A 15,020-nucleotide genomic window follows, 5' to 3' on the forward strand; every position below is an offset into this window, starting at 1 on the left:
GCAACTAGAGTGAACACTGCTTGAACACGCAACTCCTGTCACAGTTATTACATCTCCCTCGATTAAATAGCTTCCTTTTCCAAATACTTTGATTATTGTAATGAAAAATTGTTCCACATAGCAACATACAAAATCATCCTTAGTAAACAAAACTATCTGGAACATTTTACTATTTTACTAACATTATAGTTATCTGACATTAAATGAAACATAATTGATATTAGTATGCAACAGTAAGTAAAACAGCAAATCAGTTCCATGGCAGTCTTTCTGAACTGTCCATAACCTTAACCTGTGCAGAATCCCTCTTGCACATGAAGCTTATCACACACACACATAAAAAAATAACATTCTGAACACAATACTGTTGCCAATGATTCACAGCGACCGTCTCACTGACGCCATAAAATGGGTGTTAGGTTCTTGAAAACCAAAGGCACTTGTTGTTCTGTACTGAATTAAATAATTTGAGAGATTCAGAAGCAGTTGGCTAGCCAAACTGTTTCCTTGTTTTCGTCTCCACAGGCCACATAATTCTGAATGTACTGTTAACTAATTAGTCTAATAAAATCATAGGGAGGGTCCAGGCTGCATTTTCATGCTTGATAAATAAGGACAGTCGTTTGTATTGGTGTACAGTCTCTCTCTCTCTCTCTGCATGTGTGTGCGTGAAAGTGTATGTGTTTGTGTGTGCAGTTTCTGTGTGTGTGAGCGTGTGTGCAGTCTCTCTGTCCGTGCGTGTGTGCGCAGTTTCTCCCTGCATCCATGCTTGCATGCGTGAGTGTGAGTGTGTGTCACTGTGTGTCTGTGTGTGTGTCTGTGTGTGAGACAGAGACAGAGAGAGAGACAATGCTGATGCTATGTTAAATTTGATGAGGTGAGTGAGTATGGCTTAACAACGCTTTTACCAATATTCTAGGAATATCATGGCAGGTGTTAAGCTTAAACTCACTTAGGTTTGAAAGATTACAGAAACAGTGTGTGGAGTCCCGACATATTTCGTTCTGTTAGCAACTTCAACCTTTTCTATGTGTTTTTCTCTATTTACACAGTATGACAATTCCAGCTCCAAAAACATGAAAACTATTGAAGGCATTTGTTTAGTGATTCTGACATTCCAGCTATGTTATTGTAATGTTTCCAATGCTGACATTCTTAGTCCAGGAGCAGGAGTATATAATAAGCCACCAAAATGACAGTTGAGACAGTGCCGATAGAATCACAGCTACACAATGGTAACATAGAGTTTCAATGGAGTATGAGTAACCTTACCAGTGAGCCAAAACAACATGCTAGGGCTGCATGCTACTATTGCTAGCCTTCACTACGCTATACCTGTCTACACTGGGAGCCACATCCCCGTACCTTGTCAAAGCAGAGGCCACACATCACACAGTCACATTTCACACATTTACATGTGGCTCTGTTAAGCCTGCACTCACTGCAAACACGACCTGCAAAACACATGAGAAAATCTGTTTCAGCAGAATGGTTGGTTGGTCGGTTGATGTTTAATGTCAGTTGATGCCACACTCAGCAATATTCAAGCTATATGGCACAGGTCTGCATATACTCAAGTCTGGACCAGACAATCCAGTGATCAGTTGCATGGGCATCAATCTACACAAGTGGAATACGATGACATGCATCAACCAAGTCAGATCTTCAAAGGCATAATTACAGCAAAATTAATGAAAACAATCTGATCAACAGAGCAACGCTTCAAACAGAATGTAACTCCCATTCTTATTCAGAGATTTACAACAGTCATAGCACTGAGATCTCTGCTTTGAACATAATAATGGCTAATAAATACATGAAATGACTTTTACTGCAATAAAGAAATCTTTGAGGAGTTTTTTGCAATCATTAATGTAACAAAGATTCAGGCATCAAAATCAACACTCATTTGGTTACTACGGATAATGAAATTAACAACTGGCAATCAATACCTTCTCACACAAATGACATTTAGGAAACTTTGCAAACATTTTCAGAATACACCATGCTATAACAGAATTATACATCACCAACTCCAACCTGAAAGGTGGCTCTGTAAATTTTACATTGGCTCTAACATTTCATATATCTACTTGTACTGAATGAATTGGACACGAACAGATCTTAGCTTGTTCCAGCCACAGACACTAGAAATGGCATTTACATACTGACACAAGTTGAGAACAAAACCCAGGTCTTTGGTGTGACTAGCTAACACATTAACCAGTCAGCTACCCCAACAAAGCCACTAAAACCAGCTATTCGTATCAAACTGAAGCAGAGTCTTACTGTAAGCTACTATGTGACTGTCTGATAATATTGGTACCTTGTTAAAATCTCATACTTGATGACTGGTTCAATACAACCGATCAGTCACCAAAAAGAATTGGTTAGCACATTTTTCAGATTTTCCTATTCTTATTATTGAAGATAAGGATAACGTGATGCATCTTGCTACTTTAAAGTGATGATGAATGTATCATGAACACACATTTCCTGGGGTATTCACGAAATATTCCATAATGACTTTCCCGTTAATGAAATGAGTGTTCTAACAATTATGCACACTTTCAGGCCACAACAGTAAGTGAGTTTGGTTTTACGCCCCACTCAGCACTAATCCAGCTACATTGACGCAGTACAACTTCGAAGATATGTTCACTGTCTAGTGTTTCCAAGACTAAACCAGTAGACATCAATTGCATCGGCTCACTTATGAAAAAATGTCATCAATTACTCGGTTGCATAGGTACTGAAACCATTTTCAATCATTTCAATTTATCGGAACACCCCTACTGTCTGACATACCTTTAGCCTCTGCCACATCAGTCTTCCTGTTAACAGAAGCCATACCAGCTGCCGTCATCCTACTCAGCTCCCTGCTCATTGAGGAATGACAAGGCAGCAGGTTAAAGACATAACAGAGTGCAAACTGCATCATGTCCTTGTAGACAAATTGGTAATTTTTCAGAATTAGAAACACCTTCTAGTTACAGCAATGTTTCACATTAAGCATAACACCACCATATGGTGGAGTGTAATGAAACATATTTAACAGAGTGTGACAGTGCTTTTAGAAATATTACAAAAATATTTCACAATACAAGACAAAATCCTAAAAAGCCTCTGCCTGGCAAGGTCATGATTATGGACAATTGTCCTTTCTTGCATATTACAATGATTCATAGAAAAACGGTAAGGTCCGGCATCAAACACAAACTCCAAAATCATTTAAAGCTGTTTCTTATTAAAATCAGCAGACACGAGTTCAGCACAATCCTGAGGTGTGTACTTGGTTTCATAAAGATATATAAAAGTGTTGATGATCTTTTAACAATATTTCAGCAATACCATCACGGGGGACACCAAAATGTGCTTCGATCATTGTGGGGAATCATTATGGGGAATCAAACCTTGTCCTCAACCTGACGAGTGAACACATTAACCACCAGGCTATCCCATCTCTCTTTTCCCCCGACTGATCAAGTTGACATGATCAGAAATCTTGCAGTGATAACATTTTACAGCTAATATCCTCTGCAGGAAACATAGTTCAAGAATCACTGGTGATTTACAGTTGACGCGAATATCTGTACTTGTTTTAAGGTACATTTTTGATTTTTCACAGAAGTAGTGACATGATGTCTAGTACTCACTGTTCCAGCAAAGCCTTCTGGCTGCAGACAAGGTACCCCGACAGGTAATAATGGCTGGGGAGGTGCCGTACACCTGTCTCCCCTTGGGGTAGGTCTGTAACATGCTACAGCAAAATAAACATAAACTGGTCATCTCCTACAGCGAAAAAAAAACATCCTCCAGCAACAAATACACAACAATGGTAACATCCTTCAGCTAAAAAACCTGGCAATTGTAACATTCTACATTCAACACATATATGAGACTGGTATCAAAACTATCATCCTACAGCAACAAATACATGACACTGGTAACATCCTACACCAACTAATACACAACTATTGTAACATCCTACAGCAACTAATACACAACTATCGTAACATCCTACACCAACTAATATACAACTATCGTAACATCCTACACCAACTAATATACAACTATCGTAACATCCTACACCAACTAATACACAACTATGGTAACATTCTACAGCAACTAATATACAACTATCGTAACATCCTACACCAACTAATACACAACTATCGTAACATCCTACAGCAACTAATATACATCTACGGTAACATCCTACACCGACTAATATACAACTATCGTAACATCCTACAGCAACTAATATACAACTATGGTAACATCCTACAGCAACTAATATACAACTATGGTAACATCCTACAGCAACTAGTATACAACTATGTGAACATCCTTCAGCAACAAATACATGACACTGGTAACATCCTACAGCAACAAATACATGACACTGGTAACATCCTACAGCAACTAATACACAACTATCGTAACATCCTACAGCAACTAATATACACCTACCGTAACATCCTACAGCAACTAATACACAACGATGGTAACATCCTACACCAACTAATACACAACTATCGTAACATCCTACAGCAACTAATACACAACTATCGTAACATCCTACACCAACTAATATACAACTATGGTAACATCCTACAGCAACAAATATGACACTGGTAACATTGCTGCTTGACCATCTCAGAACTGGTTGGGTGTGTTATTGTGAATTTGAGCAACTCTGTTGCTTGTCAACATGTTTGAACAGCCAAAACAAGAACGCTGTTTTGTCATCTCAAAGAAGCTACAGATGGTTTAATGTTTCCAATGTATGCATGTTTCACACGAATGCAACATTAATAACACTCTTAGCTCCCATTTCATAAAGTTAACTCGACCTGCCATTTTCAACGTATGACCGCATTGGTCGTGCATATGTAGAGCTGCTCATGTCAAGCTGAACATGAAGTAGTTCTCATATTTTCAGCACTATAGTGAAAGATATAAACAGATCCTGACTATGATCCTGACAACCCTTGAACCAAAACCTTCACCTACCTTGCATGTCGGACAAGTGATGCTCTTCTTGCCTTCACGGCCCAACTTCAAGAGGCAAGACTCGCAAAATGTATGGGAACACTTCAGCACTAAGGGCTGGCGTGAAATACCTCGATGCTCTAAATCAGACAGAATGCAAAGAACTTATTGAGCAGTACATAAGTATCTACCTTGACTTTTGTCAGAAAGAAAGTACTGGATTTGTTTCAGCCATGAAGCTGTAAAGTAAATACAAGCTGTGAAGACAAAGCAATATTCATAAAAACAAAACAGCAATTTAAGAATGTCTGTTTTGTATTGTTGGTTGTTAAATCAAGATATAAAACAACTGATACCAGACTCATAATTCGGCACAGCAAACCACATACAGGGGCAAGTCTCATAATTCAGTAACCTCTTTGCCTTGATCGTAGCAGTTTTGCTTGCCCGATGTTATGATTGTGTCCATTATTGCCACTATGGGATTGTTGTCCATACAGTTACTCCTGCTGTGTATTCCAGGTTTATTTCTGTACACTAAACAAAGTCAAACTACAAAAATGTACCCTGTACCTTTAATGGAGGATAAGTCAGTATTCCACAACAATCAACCAAAACTGTATGTGGTAATTCCTTTATAACTGATTGCAAGTGCATCACAAAATATTTATTACTGTGTATGGTCGTTCCTTATGTAACGCTATACGCTATGCATCTAATACAGCAGGAGCAGAGCTCCGATCAAGAAAACACAACACAGAATGGATCAGTTTGGGTTTGGGACATATCCGTAGAGTAAAGTTTTGGGGTGGGATAGATCAAATACTGAGCTTTTCACAATTGATTGATATATTGTGAGGGATAAACAACACTAATATCCTCCAATTGGGGTAGATCTACTGTTGTGTTCAAAAGTTACATACAGAGTATATTTCAAAACACTAATAAAAATATGCAGAATTAGCGGCTTAGCAATAATCTAGAGATATACAACCACGCTAAATATTGGCGACATCCAACAAAACTGAACGCAGGCACGAAAATAGGAGTCGACTGCTTGAGAATCGGAAATCTTTCACCCTTATAAACGATGTCAACGGACTTACAGTCAAGAGTGTAGATATTTTATTGACAAAACATTGTGTAGTTTGTACAAACGTAACCAGCCCATCCATATGTGACAAGTGGCATTGCTTTATGTGACTGCAAAACGTGTGTCAAAGTGTTTGTTTATCATCAGGCGGGAGCGTCATAGTTTGTAAAATGGCTGGCACAGCAGCCGATGCGACATGTAAACCTTGCGACTGCACACCTCGAAACTTTACAGCAAATGTATGCTGACACCTCGGACAAGATGCTCCTTTTTGCATGCTGCATCAGAACTTCAAGCTGCCATCAAAACGAGTCATCTTTTCTGCATGTTCTCTGACCATTTGCTTTCCTTCGCATGTGGTTGAGTTGCAAAACTCACGTGATGTTAACTTGATCGCTCATTGGTTAAAATAGAATCAACGTCAAAACTATCATTTTTCGGTTCTACTAGTGCCGGTTAGTCAGTTGTTTTTAAAATTGTAAATCATAAACTGTTTTCAAGAAAATTGCTTTCGTGATATACTGATGTAAAGAAATTTGAATTTATTCCTTTGATATGGGATAGATCCACCTTTTCTGACTGTGTAGGTCTTCATCTAGATCTATATATTTATAAGTAACCATCACGCTTTGTATACCCATGTTTAAAATCTATAATTAGTCAGGTATAAGGCTTGACGAGGCGAACACTGACACTTAAAAAGAAACTTCACTAGAGCACTGACGCGCCACGCCAAAGATCTTATTAATCCTCCGCATCAATTCTTTTTTTTAAATAGAAACTATGGGATGTTGTACATTGTTCTTCAGATATGGCACTAAATCTAATTGACAGAGTATATGAAGCTAGATCTATCTGTTGTCCATGCTTGACAACTGACATTGCATTCATGAGCAGAGGTTAATCTGTTTGGTGGGGAGAACTATTCAAATACATTTTCTTCGTCTACCCGTTTGTTGTCAACGAAGAGAATGACAGAATCGTGTCCACGAGAGATGTACCATGCTACGAGAGATGTACCATGCTAAAAAGTGCGATCCTTTTTGGCGGGTCATAAACCCCATTTCAAATCGCCTGCATCAGCTGCAATACCTCATGTCATAGTGTAATCTCTTCAATATCGAATTCAGTGTTATTTGTGGTAAATTCTAAATACACGTTAATGAATGGAAGCACGTGCACAAAATGAATGCGGCAGATGCTTGTGACGTCATAACTTGATGACGTAATACGACAACGCTTGCGTCATTTGACATGTTCCATGACAACACGACATACACGGTTGTGAAACATGGGTTAAATTCTACATACTGGCTAAATATTCACTTGGTCAATCGTCGTCAAAAGGATGGCAGAGCGAGCTCTGATACCAAATCCAGAGGATGAAATGCCGTTTTCAAACGCACCGAAAGGGCTGCGGTTCCCCAAGGACAGTAAATGGGCGTGGATTGTCTGTGTATGTTCTTGGATGACTCAAGTTCTGATTTTGGGTATACTGCACGCATTTGGGGTTTTCTTTGTTGAGTTCATTGAAGACTTCAAGACAACAAAAGGAACAGCAGGTCTGTATGAAACAGCTGGCCATACGCGACAAAATTATAATTTTTCCAGGGTTTGGGAACTTGTATCCCTACAAACCCCACCCCCTGAGGATCCACCTATGGACTATGGTCTGTAAAAATCCAGGCTCGACCTGACAAACAAGCATGCATATGCTGAGCCATCCTCGATATCTCCACGGTATACTTCCGTTAAATCTCCAGTATACCCTCGGCACGATTATTTTATTATCTCCCTACTGCATTCTCACTGTAGCCAATCAGCTAAGCCGCCGTTACGACCGAGCTTATCAGTGTCAACAAAGATAGCGATCGTGGCTATGAAAGTTTGTTCGCAGTGCGACTCATCTTTTGAGGAAACCATACAGACCAACTGTCTGGTTCAAAACTTTTAAAAAATACATGCAAGAACTCTTTCTACATATTTCACAGATTTCCTCTGCATGAATTGCGTTGTCAAGTTTAGTCGGTTAGATCATTTAAATAGCGAACTTGAATTGTGATTGGTAGGGAGGTAATAAAATAATCGGACCGAGCCGAAGATGCGTCCAGGGTATAGTTGAGATTTATCGGAACGTATACCCTGGATATCTCGAGGATGATGCTGAGCATGGAAATGGTTACATATGTGTTACAGAATACACACGGTTTGCTTAAGGCCAGTGACACCAGCCTTCACGAGTCCACGAGTTGATGATGCTGTTACGCTACTACATGTTTGGTACTTGCGGCGATATGGCTGCCTGCTGGTTAGTGCGATTACTAGACAAGTCGAAGATCCGAGTTCGATTCCCCACATGGATACAGTTGTGACATTCATTTCTGGTGTCCCTGACTATAAAAATACTTTATAGTACTAATACCCCATGAGAGACAGTATATGCCTTCATGGCAGTTTTTAGCGTTACAAGCCCCTGTGGTGCCCACTGCCGTGATATTGCTGGAATATTGCTGAATACGGTGTAAAATTAAACCCACTCACCTGCCCACTCACTGTGTGGTACGTGCAGAAATAGACTTCACCTTTTCTGTTTTTCTTATATATATTGTTTTGCAATTGATCAGTTGTTGGGGCCTTCGCAGGAACGTTTCAGCTGTAGACAGGATTTTCCCAAGCGAGTGCTAAATGTATCTGTCAACCTAATTCCTACTTCTATCTGCAGCATGGGTAGGATCTGTGGCTTATGGTCTGTCTATGGCGGTTGGACCCTTCGTCAGCATGCTGGTCGAGAAATTCGGCCGAAGACCAGTGATGATGGCCGGGGGAACACTATGCGCCATCGCCGTCTTGTCCTCCTCCTTCGTCACCTCCTTCTCCACCCTCTTCTTCTCCTTCTCCGTTATCTATGGCATTGGCGCCGGCATGTCAATTACCCCGACCATGACGATAGGACAGGAATACTTTGACAAGTACGCCAGTGTTTCTGTGGGCATCATGACAGCCGGAAGTTCTATAGGAACTCTTGTCACAGCTCCTCTAGCCCAGGCACTGGTCAGGTCCATCGGCTGGAGGAACACCTTCAGGTTCTTCTCGGGAACGTGCACCCTGACTGTCCTCTGCAACATCCTCATCCGACCGATTAATGGGAGACAGAAGACGCCGATCCAGAAAATCCGTGCGTCCCCTTTGAGGAGGTTGATGGAGGAACTGAAGCTATGGAAGAACAGGGTGTTTGTTGTGTGGACCGCTGCAGTCACCTGTGTCATGTTCGGGTATTACATACCATATGTCCATCTTGTGAGTATACGTGGGACAGGTTAGGTAATCCACAACTAATCAACATCAGTTCATAATGTGACATGTTTGTAATAATGATGAGTGGGATACGGTTTCAGATCTGTTATGAAGGGTATTAAGCGTATTGTATCGTTCTGTATTTATTCTGATTATACGTTAATGTTTGTTCAAGTTATTTTGGTTTGGTTGTTGTTTAACGCCGCACTCAGCAATTGTTCTGATCCCTCGTGTCATTGCGAGGATTACAGATTTTTCTTGAAAATATGAACTTTTTGAGATGTCCCCCGACTTGAAACGCTTCACATTGCTATAAATGAAGCCCACTTCCGGTTTCCCCATACCATGACATTGCTGGATTATTGATATTGCTAAGAGAGGTGTAATACTAAACTCACACAAACACTTGTATATATTTATTTAATCTATATGCAGGAATGGTGTGATAACTTTCAAACCTACAGGTATCCTACGCGGCAGACAACGGTATCTCACAAGAACAGGGCTCCATGTTGGTCATGATCCTGGGTGCAGTCACAGCAACCGGCAGAATTCTGTTCGGCAAGATCGTTCAATATGGCTTCCTCGACCGCGTGCACATGCATCAGCTTTCTATGGTCATAACTGGTGCGGGGACGATGTTGCTGCCGCTGATTACGTCGTTTGGAGGCCTGGCTGCCTACGTGATCGTTATCGGCCTTGTGGACGGCTGCTACGTCGTTCTGCTGCCGCTGTTGACTTGTTCACTGGTGGGCTCTGACAAGGCAGTTTTGGCATGGGGCTTTCTGATTGGAACATCATCCATCACATTCACATTAGGACCCCCTGTTGCAGGTAGCGTTTTTGCAAAGATGTTTTGAGATGAATAGATTAAGTAATGTTCCCTTCACCATCTTTCCATTTATTGTGAAAATCGGTCAAACGTACACTCGCCCACTCAGGACTGCAGGATTGCAGTGTGGTAAGGTTAGGTTACTCCGATATGTTTCCCTTTTAAACGGCGAAATGATTGCGCCCACGAGGAAATTGACATCTTTAAATCGAATAAAAAATATCAACATTTTGACCTTTGGTTTGTGACTATCATATACAGGCACATATTTACAGCAATATATATTATCCACACCACAGGTTAACTTCGCAAATCTACATCACTCGTTCAATCTGACAGGTTTCATGTACGACGAGCTCGGCAGTTACAACGTCGCATTCCACGTTGCCGGCATTCCAGTTCTGGCCGGAGCTCTAATCCTGTTCCTCATCCCCTGGGCGCAACGAACATCCCAGTCCTCGAACATCATCAAGGTGATCAGCATGGCACAAATGCAGGATCAAGACGAAGAATCCGTAGTCGACTTCACCACCCTGTCCAAGTGTAGTTCGGTGTTCGACGTTGAAGATAGTCCCCCTGTTCAAGCGAACGCCGTGTCCCTAAACGACCTTGACCTCGATGCTCTGTACTTCAGTGATATCAACCAGGTGACAGTGATACCCAAGTCACCAGGAGGTCGACGTGCCCTGAGGGAGGTGGACTTTGCCCTGTCGGCTCTCCATAAGAGTGACCAGGTTTTGTCCAAGATGCTCGGAGGAGGACGTAAGGGTCATGTGCAACGTCGAGAAATTCCATCACAATCTTCAACTATGCGCACTCCAAGTAGCTCTGCAGCAAAGGTAGGTTTCATTTCCATTGGCAGTCCTGTAAGCATGGCACACGACTGTCACCACTGTGTGAAACAAGGTTAACAAAATCGACGTTCATGTTAGCGTTGTCTGTGTACAGTTCCTATACTTTAACCCAGCTCATCTGCACTGCTTAAAGAATACCTTTGCCAGGAAACACAGAATGTAAACTGGACTATTTTACATTTTCTCGTTCCATAAGATATGTAGTTTCCTTTGCTGTGAATTCTTTACATTAATGAGACAAAATCACTGAAAATGACAGTTGATTTGATGTTTGTGCAGGGAAGTTTCCGAAAGAGCGATGTCATCAACATAACGTCAAGCTCCCCATCCAACAGAAGAACCAAGAACCATTCTAGGGACAACTCAGACAAGGCAGAGAAGCGTTATGATGATGTTGGGGTTCAAGCCGATCTCATCTCAGTGGACAGTCAAAGAGTGTCACCTGCATACTCCAGAAGATCTGGAGTTGGTTCTGGCGCATCCATTAACCCATTTAATCCAACTGCAAGTGTTCTCTACCAAGCTATTCTAGCTCTGGAACACCAACAGCAGTTTCAGAATGCAACTAACGCAATGTCTGAAAGCGGCAGGGCTTCCATGACGAGTGGAAACCAACCCACGACTCCGCTGTTGGAAGAGTTTGTGATGGAACAGCTGGAGCGATTGAGAGATACGTTGAGAAGCCCATCTAGACGAAGTGAGGAGGGATGCCCACGGTCCACAAATAGCTGGACACAAAGTACTTCGGGAGAACATCAGGATCAAGTTGGGAGATCTTCTTACTTGTCTGCTACATCGTCCTCTAGAGGAAGCAGCCAGTATGGCGGTGGTAGCAAAGGGCAACACTCCATTAGAACAGAAGGGACCCAGACGTGTCAGTCTGAAGAAGAGGGAAGAAGAAGACCAACATCTGTTTTATCCCCTCAGCAGCAACGATCCGCGACATCTGCACATGGATCCTCAACCAACACCACGAGTCAAGGGTTACGACAAGGAACAAGTCCTGTGGATATCCCGAGTACATCTGCTGTTCCGAATGATGATCTGGAGGTATTTTCAATGGATCCTCTGAGTCCGTATGGAACCCCACCAAAAGACATACCACGGATTCCACCACCGCCGCCACCACCACAGTCCCAGGCGGCAGAATCAATAGGTGTGCTGGCCATTCCCCCCATACCTGAACTCTCCCCAAACAAGATAATCAACACTGAGGGTGGGTGTATATTTGCAATGGACCCCTTTTCTCCAACAGCTGGACCTTTGGCTTCCTCGCAACTATCCCAAAGAGATAACATCACCTCTTCGCCTGTAGGTAAACAACCACCCCGAAATCCGTCTTCTGAAACGTTGAAAGTTGCTGACGGGATTTTCAAAATGGAAGACTACCATGGACCTTCAGCATTTGCGTCAAGATTAGAAGAATCAAATGAAGAGTTCCCTACCTCACATCTGGATGATACTCTTGGTCGAACCGCTGACCACATTGGGACTGTTCAAACTGGTCGCTTCACTGTTGACCCCGTCACCCTGTCAAATAATGATAGAAGCGACTTCATCCCCACTCTTCCGCCTCCGCCTTCAGTGTGCGGGTCGGCAAACCAAGAGGACTTCCAAGTGTACAGCTCCCACGCTAACGGGCTGGATCAGCCAAGCAGTAACAGTCAACTTAGCACCAATCTTGACCTACATCTTCAGCCGCTGGACCAACAGGCAGCAAACGACATCGTTCGAGAAACTTCGAACAGTGCGGACATAATGTTTGACCGTGACCATTTGACTCTCCCTGACGAAACGTCAGCAACAAATGAGGATGTTGTAATTATCTCCCCTGACGACGTCATGTTTGATATGGACCACATTGATGTATCACCAGCTGAAGGATTCGATCCAAATGAAATTGGTGACAACGAGAGAGGTCCGACCGTAGATAGATCCCTTCTTCAAGGGAGGCAATCTGGGGGATTCAATGTACAAAGTTAACCAAAACTGCAAACGGTATTGTCACCGTAGTTTACCTATCTTTCTGCACTAGACACATACACGTGCATAGGAATCTATCCCAACATAACTTGCAGAAAATCGGGTAAAAAGGGAATTCCGAACATTCAAAACCTGATAATTTGTGGGTAAAGCCGGTGAAAAGGTCAAGGTGGCCAACATGCATATGATGTCGCAGTGTCTTGGCAGAGTTATGACCCTAAGCGTTCCTGACTTTTATTATCGTGGCTTCGTATCAAGAAACGTTCTGATTATGTTTCTAAATTTGTCAACATCATACCGTAGATTTCATGAAAGTTGCAACCTTACTCTAATGGAACGTAAACAGATATCACCGGACACGTTGTGATAATATCTAAATGTTGTCCAAGTTATCGTTAAACTGAAATCAATCATATGCAAATTACAAAAATTTGAAATCAGTTTAACTCATCAGTAAGTGTGGCTTGCTTGTGTTAATGCCAATAGTACTATATAACGTGTTAGATCAGCATTGGGTGAGATTTGTGATTCATAAGAAAGGGGCGCGTTGTGAAGTTATAAAGGTATTTACATTAATATTTGTGCTGTTTTCTCTTCAGCTGTGAAAATGCGCTTCGACACGTAGCGCAACAGACCCCGGGAACCAGGGCCTAGATTTTCGAAGCTCTCTTAGCGCTACGATAGTCGCATTAATTTAACATTAATTTAATCTAGGCCCAGACTCTCAAAAAACGTGTAAGCAATACGGGCGGCAAACTTGTGTTGGAACTCACGAAACAAAGAAACATAGAACAGATTCGAACTCACAGTCACAGCTTTCTATTGAGCCCAGAGAAACAGCTCTGCACAGACAATTGCCACGGTCAAGAGGATTGGGCCACTTGCGTCCACCAATACTGCCGAAGAAACAAGCCCATTTATGGTGTTCTCCGCCCTGATATTGCTGGAATGTTGTTAAAGGCTTAGTAAAATTAAAATCTCTCACATAAAGGTTATCATTAATGTTTCATTGACATATGGTCATAATTTTCACAGTCTTATAAGATCGCCTGCCCAGGGCCGACGGAGTAGGGATGTGAATCCCCAGGGAAAAGAATGCATACGTCACTGTTTGATAGTGGCAAAATTGGGCGGTCAAGCTCGGTGACTGATGGAGCGTTGCTCATGATATCGAACACTGTCTAGTCCCTGATCGAATATGTCTTTATATCTTTGATATATAAAGCTTTTCACTCGAGAATTCAATATCTGTTTGGGTAATCAACGACATCATGGTGTAACCTCATCACATTATTTCCCCGTTTCCTTCACGTTTTTCCAACCATTTCTTCTACTACTGGAAATGAAATGAAATTGTGCTTAATAGTGTGTAATGCTAGGATAATACTGACTTAAAAATCACTACATGTTTTCAAATGAAAGACAACTGTTTTTTGTTTGTTTATGTTTGTTTGTTTGTTTTGGGGGGATTTTTGGTGTGTGTTTTTGTGGGTTTTTTTGTGTTTTGTTGTTGTTTTTTGTTTGTTTGTTTTTCTTTTGGTTTTGGTTTTTTTTTCACATCTCACATGTTCACGTTTTAGATTCTCAGCATTTCCGATTTCGTGAGAAAACATATTAAGAGGACGAGTGATCTGTGTGTAAAACATACACTTCCAGATACGTCTGGTAACTAAGCGAAACATATATTTGTAGTATTTCTGTAAATATCTCCCAAGAATATGAGCTAGGGTCCAAGACTTAACCTTTTAGCTGTAAGCTTTCTGGAAAGACTTTCTTTCCCGAAGTTGCTGTGTTAGAAACGGGTAAGGTTTAGTTCTCATTCATGTGCATACGTGTAAATTTTTCATAATAATCTGTATTGAAAAATGGTCTTGCCCATTTCTCAAATAAAGTCTGTTCCGAAGGCTCTAGGGGTCGTTGTCCTCTCTACATTACTAAAAGCGTCCGTAAAATCTTGAGGGTTTTGCAG

At 41.5% G+C, this 15,020-nt stretch overlaps 2 protein-coding genes across 3 annotated transcripts in view; one reads left to right on the forward strand and one right to left on the reverse strand.

The window, feature by feature from the left end:
- Positions 1-6,474, reverse strand: part of LOC137286604 (RING finger protein 17-like) — a 52,251-nt gene extending 45,777 nt beyond the window's left edge. The window contains exons 1-5 of one of the 2 annotated variants that reach the window (XM_067818553.1): positions 6,308-6,474; positions 5,017-5,135; positions 3,657-3,760; positions 2,809-2,879; positions 1,366-1,454 (exon numbers count right to left, since the gene is read on the reverse strand). In XM_067818553.1, the coding sequence (XP_067674654.1) occupies positions 1,366-1,454; positions 2,809-2,879; positions 3,657-3,760; positions 5,017-5,135; positions 6,308-6,365 (441 nt within the window). In that variant the 5' untranslated portion in view covers positions 6,366-6,474. Of the gene's footprint in view, positions 1-1,335; positions 1,455-2,808; positions 2,880-3,656; positions 3,761-5,016; positions 5,136-6,307 lie in introns of both variants that reach the window. The other variant, XM_067818552.1, reaches the window with a different exon arrangement.
- Positions 6,475-7,436: 962 nt separating this feature from the next.
- LOC137287935 (uncharacterized) lies at positions 7,437-13,051 on the forward strand. The gene is made up of 5 exons (XM_067820307.1): positions 7,437-7,650; positions 8,811-9,385; positions 9,847-10,216; positions 10,554-11,053; positions 11,348-13,051. The coding sequence occupies exons 1-5, from the start codon at positions 7,437-7,439 to the stop codon at positions 13,049-13,051; spliced, it is 3,363 nt and encodes a 1,120-aa protein (XP_067676408.1).
- Positions 13,052-15,020: the final 1,969 nt, after the last annotated feature.

This window comes from Haliotis asinina, chromosome 6 (assembly GCF_037392515.1).
Source record: "Haliotis asinina isolate JCU_RB_2024 chromosome 6, JCU_Hal_asi_v2, whole genome shotgun sequence".
In the NCBI taxonomy this organism is placed as follows: domain Eukaryota; kingdom Metazoa; phylum Mollusca; class Gastropoda; order Lepetellida; family Haliotidae; genus Haliotis; species Haliotis asinina.